The 7831-nt window shown below is 32.7% G+C and overlaps 2 protein-coding genes and 1 long non-coding RNA gene across 3 annotated transcripts in view; 1 reads left to right on the top strand and 2 right to left on the bottom strand.

Annotated features, from left to right (window-relative positions):
- LOC108767920 (uncharacterized) overlaps positions 1 to 3284 on the bottom strand; it is a 17501-nt gene extending 14217 nt beyond the window's left edge. The window contains exon 1 of the mRNA XM_018518057.1: positions 3164 to 3284. Coding sequence (XP_018373559.1) covers positions 3164 to 3284 — 121 coding nt within the window. The remainder of the gene's footprint in view (positions 1 to 3163) is intronic.
- A 1251-nt stretch (positions 3285 to 4535) lies between these two features.
- Positions 4536 to 5542, top strand: LOC108767919 (uncharacterized). The gene is made up of 5 exons (XM_018518056.1): positions 4536 to 4709; positions 4784 to 4926; positions 5021 to 5186; positions 5283 to 5365; positions 5449 to 5542. Exons 1-5 carry the CDS (start codon positions 4536 to 4538, stop codon positions 5501 to 5503), a joined length of 621 nt encoding a protein of 206 aa, XP_018373558.1. The 3' UTR covers positions 5504 to 5542.
- Positions 5543 to 6540: 998 nt separating this feature from the next.
- The window catches only part of LOC108767923 (uncharacterized), a 3571-nt gene continuing 2280 nt past the window's right edge, over positions 6541 to 7831 (bottom strand). The window contains exon 4 of the long non-coding RNA XR_001940461.1: positions 6541 to 7042. This is a non-coding gene — a long non-coding RNA (uncharacterized LOC108767923). The remainder of the gene's footprint in view (positions 7043 to 7831) is intronic.

Raw genomic sequence — 7831 nt, 5'->3', positions numbered from 1 at the left:
AGAGGGCCCGTGGCAGACGGCCATTTCTATCTCTTTCCATTCAATGGTATAATGGGAGAGAGAATGAGAGGGAGATTGGCCGTCTCCCATGGTCCCTCTCTCTCATTATTGTCGACCACATTTTATATATTACTTAGATACGGATCGTGCATTCCATTCTCTGTGTCTTTGATTTTATCCTATACATTCTATCTCACATTATCCTACACGTCTTATCTTGTTTGACATAGTTTAAAAGCAGTTTCATAGCATGTCGGCCATGTTTAGTACTCTCCCTAGCACCTTTATCATACTGACTTAACAAAATAAAGTGAATAAAGGGCAATTAAGAGCTAAATCGCAGTAATTCGTGCGCAATTAAGTAAATATATATTCAATAAATTATCCAATTACATGTACGTTTCGGCTTCATTTAAGCCATCTTCAGCATATAATCTCTCATGGTATTACAATGTCTTAGCAGACGTATATAACTTCCTTCGTCATAATGAAGTAGTAGTATAACAAAAAGTAATCGAGTGTAGTGAGTTACCGTCGCGATTGAATGAGATGAATACAACCATAAGATGCTCAATTTGTTGGAGGGTAATGACACATACACAGTTATCAGTAGGGATCCAACTAGAAAGCTAACTGAGTCCGTTAGAACGTTATTGACAAGATGGAAAAATTATGGATATATTGACGCGAAAATGTATAAGAGATTGTACTGCAGTGATGGGATTTTGCCGAGGATTTATGGACTTCCAAAAATACACAAGGAGGGTTACCCTTTGAGAATCATCGTTTCGTCGATTGATAGCCCTCTTTATGAATTGGCTTCCCATTTACACAATATCATTTCGAGTAATGTCCCCAAACCAAAAAGCCATATTGACAACAGCTTTAAACTAGTGGATAAACTTAATGGCTTGAATTTGAATTGTAATTTTTCGTTGGTTTCATTAGACGCAACATCGTTATTCACAAACATTCCAATTAACCTAGCAATAAAAAGTGTGGAAAACAGATGGTGTTTCATTGCAAAGAAATGTAGTATTTCCAAAGAAGAATTTTTAAAAGCTCTAACACTAGTTTTGGAATCCACTTATTTCACATTTGACAAAAAATTTTACATTCAAAAATTTGGAACGCCCATGGGTTCTCCGTTGTCTCCCATCATTGCGGACTTGGTTATGGAGGATTTGGAGAATGAGGTTTTGGGGAGATTTAACACTGAGATACCTTTTTATTTTAGATACGTTGATGATATCGCCACTGCTATTCCCAACCATTTAATAGATGAATTTCTCAAGTTATTTAATTCTTTCCATTCAAGGTTACAGTTTACCTTAGAAAATGGTGGAGATAGATTGAATTTTTTAGACGTGACAATAATTAATATGAATGGGAAATTAGAATTCAATCTTTATCACAAGACAACTTTTTCTGGAAGATATCTTAGTTTTTTATCTCTTCACCCACTTTCTCAAAAAAGAGGTGTTCTTATGAGCATGGTTGACAGAGCCTTTTTATTATCACACCCAAAGTATCATTACAACAATTTCATTTTCATTATCAAGATATTTTTAGAGAATGATTACCCTTTAAAATTTATTTTTGACACGATCAACTCACGATTGGGATCTCTTTTTAAACATAAGACTCTCAAACAGACTGATAATTCTAATAATGATGAAAAAATAACTTCGTGGTTCACCATTCCTTTTTTACCATATATTTATGACAAATTCAAGAGCATTGTAAAAAAAGATTCTAATGTGAGAGTGTCCTTTTTTAGTTTGAATAAACTTGATGGAATTATTAAAGCACAAAAAGATGTTTTGCCTCATGACTCAAAGAAAAATGTAGTTTACAAAATCAATTGCAAGGACTGTAACGCTTCTTATGTTGGACAGACTGGTCGCAAGTTAAAGACTAGAATCAATGAACACAAAAAAGACATTAATAAAAAAAGTGGGAATTTTTCAGTTGTTTCGGAACATAAAATTGAATTTGACCATGATTTTGATTGGGAAAATATAAAAATTCTAGATAATGAGAGATTTTTTGGAAAGAGATGTGTCTCTGAGATGCTCAACATTAAAATGCAAGATAATGGAATTAATTTGAAATCAGACACAGAATTTTTGCACCATGCTTATACTAGCATTTTAAATAAATTCAATTAGACTTTAACATTTATTCACACTCCATACTCTATCTATTTATTTTCTTTATTTAATGACTTTGACTACCAGTACATTATTGTTGTTTCCTTGCTTATTATTTAGTCTTTCATGATTATTCGAAATTGAAACAGAATTGGAAAAAACGTTACTTAAGACACGTCGCACATATCACTTTAATTGCTTACGATGCTTAAAATATAGGTTTTATTGAACGTTATATAAATTATAGTTTTGTGTACAGTTTTTGAGTGCAGTGGGTAAGTCTCCAGAATCAAACAATTTGGTATTTTTATAGGATGAATGGTTATGATTTGTGTTGTTTTTAATTCATTTATATTTCACTTAGGTAATCACTTAATGATGGATATAAGCTTCAGACTTGGTAATCTGTAGACTTCTCACTGCACTCGATTACTTTTTGTTATACTACTACTTCATTATGACGAAGGAAGTTATATACGTCTGCTAAGACATCGTAATACCATGAGAGATTATATGCTGAAGATGGCTTAAATGAAGCCGAAACGTACATGTAATTGGATAATTTATTGAATATATATTTACTTAATTGCGCACGAATTACTGCGATTTAGCTCTTAATTGCCCTTTATTCACTTTATTTTGTGAAATAAACGTATATTTGTTTCACTTCAACTTATGGTAATGCAGCCCTAGTGCAGCGAAAAAGAACAGGCCTCTAGATTTATTGTTAATACGAAGATGTAAATAATAACTTTTTGTCTTGTATCAAAGAATATTATTTTACAAAAGCAAAAAATTGAAAAATGTCAAGTTTGGCTCTGCCAGTTAATTCTTCTGTCTTCATTGATATAATGTAAAACAGATATTATGGTTTGTGCATATCTATTAATAAAATGAATTTAATTATAGAATTCCAATTATGTGATAGAGAAAATTTTGCAAAAACTTACTGGCATCACCTACAATGTTTACTTCATAGAATGGCCACGATTATGGTGGCGGTGCCCTACTTTTAACGAGAGCATGCAATAATTCTGCTGTTTCAGTTGTGTATGGCGGTGGCATGAAAATTGTATTCAAATTCCCAATCACGTTGTCATAAACAATCCATTCACACGGTACAACATCCATACTTTTAGCCTTGCTTTTATCCTTTGCGATAGACTATATTAATTGGTAAATTGCACTGAAAGTTTCCATATTCTACAAAATAAATATAAATTTTATTATATCACAATTAATAAAGAAAGCAAATATTACAATAACTGACAAGGAAAGAGCCAGGTACATACAAATATTGAAAAGTTTGATATTAAGATAAAGTGCCTCACATTGTAAAAATAATATGCACATTAAAAAAATAACATTTAGGTGTCAATAGGCCAAAGGGTTAAAATTACAAAAGCGTTGAGTTTGGAATGATCGCAGAAAAGTTATCGATTATATCTCGTGGTTTCATTATAGGTTCCCTATAAGTAATATCAATTATTATATAGATTTTCAGCACTCGCAGGAATGCACCTTAGGTCAATGAAGCATTTGCAGCGTTAAATGAATCGTATCCAAAATGTACCTACTTGCATTGTTTATCTTTTTGTTTTACAATTTGAGGTTAGTTGATGTAGGTTATAGCGTTTTTCATTGGGTGCATTCAGCAGAAAAGAGCGCTACGGAACTATCCGCTGAATGGCACACTTTTCGCATCGCTCTCTCAACATGTTGTGGGAGCGGACGCCATCTTATTGAGCGGAAATATTTGTTGCTACTTCGATGGAACTCATCGCTACTTATCACATGTATATCTTTTGCAGTGTTTATAAAAGTGATACTTTGCTCAATTTTATCATGATGACTGAATATTTCGAGTCTGAATATAATTATAATGGCTTGCAATATAATGTTGTGGAATATGTTGTGGAATATGTTGTGGAATATTATTCAATATATTTATGTCAAGTCCATCATCGATCATAAATTGAAAAATTACGTTATTTATTATTAATTTTTTTGATAATTAATATTAACAAATCAATGTACCCAATGTTAAATACGTTTTCACGATTTTTGTAAACATAAGTAGGTACTATCCAGACGAAAGTAGGTAGGGTTACGTTAGGTTACGTTGTAGCAGAGCATTCAGAGAAATTAAGCGCTCCCTCTGTGAGCGATCTAGTAGCGCTCTTTTCTGCTGAATGCACCCATTGGCAGAACTAGTGCGCACTGAGTGCGCACTAGGCGCGGACTGCGTGTTTCATTGGGGGATTTCAGTACGTATGAAGATCGTGCGCGCTGTTTCATTGGTGAATCTAGTGTCGAGTGTTCGCCATTTTGTGCAAAAATCTGGCACGAGCTCCGAGAGACGGTGTCGGTTTCGTGCAAAATATGGCGGCGCGAATTGGTGAAAATCATTTGAATGAACAAACTATGGAAGTGATACTCGATTTTCTCTCGTCATCATCTAGTAGTGATGACGATTATTTATTCTCAAATGAAAAACGTGTTATCCCAAAAATACAAAACTTTTTAGAAGTAATATATGACTTTTCTGATAACGAGGTTAGTTTTTATTGTAGGTCATATATTACTTGTAAACAGATAACTAGAAGCAAATATTTATATTGATGTTCCAGTTTAAAAACAATTTTCGAGTTTCTCGAACAACAGCATATAAAATTGTAGATATGTTTGAAAATTCAGCATTCTATTGTAGTGATCAAAGTTACGGAGGTATTAAACCTACGTCTGCTGAAGTACACATTTTGTCATTTTTGTGGTAAGTTTGAAGTATTATTTTGTATACCTATATAGTTATTATTCAATTGCCACTCATATAACAAATATTAAAATCGATTTAAAAATATGTATAGGTTTGCTGGAAATAAAGTGTGCCTGAGAGATGTTGCACAGAGTTTTGGAATCTGTCCTGCTACAACTTATCGACATAATGATAGAGTTACAAATTTCTTATGTGATATAGCTAGCAACGTTATCAAATTTTCGGATAAAGAAACTACTACAAACGAATTCTTTGAAGTAAGTACAGATTTTATTGCATTAATATGGATTATCGTAAACACATTTAAGAGAATTTATATAGTGAATTATTTATTATCTATGTATAATATCTAGATTGCTGGTTTCCCTAAAGTGCTTGGCTGCATTGATGGCACATTTATTAAAATGCGAACACCAGCACACAAAATTAAATCGACGTACGTAAACAGGCATGATATTCCTTCAATGACGTTACAGGGTATATGCGATGCCCGTAAGAAATTTGTCGATGTATTTACAGGAATTCCGTCAAAGATTCACGACGCACGTGTTCTGAAATTGTCAGATGTATATGAGGCGTTACCAGGAATATATGAAGGCAATAAGTATCATATACTAGGAGACGCAGCCTATCCTATACGAGAATGGCTAATTGTCCCATATAAAGATTATGGAAATCTTTCCGAAAAGCAGATGTTCAACAAAAAATTTTGTGCTACACGCGTAAAAATTGAAAATACATTCGGACTACTGAAATGCCGCTTTCGGCAGCTCACTGAAATAGATATGCATAGTGCTGATAAAATTTCGAAATTTATCATTTCTTGTTGCGTGTTGCACAATTTATGTATTGATAACAATGATGATTTCAATTTTCCAATCGAACCAGAATATAATGTGAATGAGTCTTACAACGAAAGAGGAGAGCAGGAAGCTCTTCTACGTAGATTGGGAGAAATAAAGCGAAATTAACTCCTTGAAATAATGTTTCCTTGAAATAAATAAACGTATATTAATTGTAAATATCTTATTTCATAATACAATATATTAAAATACAATGTTTTCGTAAATGCTTTACTATTTTAACAATCGTAATAAATCTTTTAATAAATCAGACTTTTTTAATCAGACTTTTAATGAATACAATTATAACATAAATTATTAAATCTAAAGAACATATATTCTTTGCAGTACTAAAAAAATGACAACTTCTTACAAATGTAGGTAAAATACTAAACTATTTAGCTGCGCAGACTAAATTACAACAACTTCGTACCAACTTTTTTATCCTAATTAATAGATAATATTTTATAAAAGCTTTATATTTTTTGAATGAACATAAGAATATTCGTTTAAAGAGGTATTGTCTGTTAGTTGGAACAGCGCTTCCACTTTGTCTTTATTTAATAGAAATATTAAAAAAAATTTTTCGAAAGAAAATGTATCTTAATGCATCTGCATTAATAATGAAATAAACTGAAAACTCACAAATTTTTCTATAATTATTTAACATGTTTCGTATTATAAAATAACTGAAGAAGAAACTTGCAAACATATATTAATAACTTTCTTTCTTGCCAAACAATTCCTTTAAAAGTTGTAGTTTCTCTTGGTGTCTCCTTTCCTTCGCCTCCTCTTGTTGTTTAAATAATTCTAATTTTCATTCTTCATTGCTGAATTTACACTTTTTCTTTGGAGGAGAATCTTTGGCGTTTTTTCTTACGTCGTAGTATTTGAATCCTGATGTGATGAAATGATTTCGACTAGAGGCTTTTTTAGGTATTTCACAGATTTTGCACTTCTAAGTACTTATGGCTCAATGCTATCATCAACTTGGCTAATTTCTCTTAACTCTTCTTCAAATGGGACTTCTTCCCGCGAATTGCTTGATTTATGATTGTTTTCCACCGATTTCTTTTTTCGTTTCAGAACCGTTTTATAACGATTTTCAACCTGTAGTGGTGTTTTTGAAACATTACAATTTTTTTGCAATTCTTTTGAAATCTCTGCTCACATTGTCTTCTTCGATTTAAATTTTTTTATTGGGCCTATTTGAGAAAGGTATAATTTATATTTGTCTAGCATAAATACAGTTGCCGAATCAGTCCAAGAATCTGAAAAATAGTTGCACATATTATTTGAAAAATACAAATTATGATCTTTAACGAAATAAGTTGTATTTGTTTCGTTCTAGTATTAGCTGTATTATACACCACCTTGTATACGAGGGGCACTACTTATATTTTGAGCCTTGGCAACACTGAGTCTTGTCAGGTGCCATCGGACGTTTCCACTAGAAAGTTTGACATTTTTTACCATAACTTTCTTCAGAACGTTTTGTTATTTGAGCGCGATTTGTATTGTTTACATTCACTTAAAAATTGTGTCTCAACGAAAAAATGGAATTAACTCGTGAAAATTTTCGTGCAATGATTTATTACGACTTTCGACGTGGATTATCAAGACAGGAGTGCATCGATCAACTTACTTCCACTTTTGACGATAAAGCCCCATCCTTTACCACTGTGAAACGCTGGTATAACGAATTTAATCGTGGTCGCCGTTCGCTCACCGACAAAAGTCGTGAAGGTCGTTCAAAATCAGTTGTTGTGTCAGAAAACATTAATGCTGTGCAAAAACTAATAATGCAAGATCGCCATGTGACATACTGTGAGATTGAGACAACCTTGGGCATTAGTTCCACCAGCATATATGAAATATTGCATAATCATTTAGCCGTGAAAAAAGTTTGTTCTCGTTGGATCCCACATAATCTGACAAAATCTCAAAAAGATGCTCGTGTCGATTGGTGCAAACAAATGCTTAAGAAATACAATGGCGGTGCTTCAAAAGACGTGTATAAGATTGTAACAGGTGACGAATCATGGATCTATGCGTATGAG

This window comes from Trachymyrmex cornetzi, unplaced genomic scaffold, assembly GCF_001594075.2.
Source record: "Trachymyrmex cornetzi isolate Tcor2-1 unplaced genomic scaffold, Tcor1.1 scaffold732, whole genome shotgun sequence".
In the NCBI taxonomy this organism is placed as follows: domain Eukaryota; kingdom Metazoa; phylum Arthropoda; class Insecta; order Hymenoptera; family Formicidae; genus Trachymyrmex; species Trachymyrmex cornetzi.
This window is presented reverse-complemented; position numbering and strand designations above follow the sequence as displayed.

What these genes read in the sequence shown, in the direction of transcription:
- LOC108767919 (XM_018518056.1), top strand. Translation starts at nt 4,536, where the DNA reads ATGGCGGCGCGAATTGGTGAAAATCATTTGAATGAACAAACTATGGAA. An exon ending in CACATTTTGTCATTTTTGTG is followed by an intron (nt 4,927 to 5,020) that starts GTAAGTTTGAAG and finishes AAATATGTATAG; the next exon opens with GTTTGCTGGAAATAAAGTGT. An exon ending in CTACAAACGAATTCTTTGAA is followed by an intron (nt 5,187 to 5,282) that starts GTAAGTACAGAT and finishes TATAATATCTAG; the next exon opens with ATTGCTGGTTTCCCTAAAGT.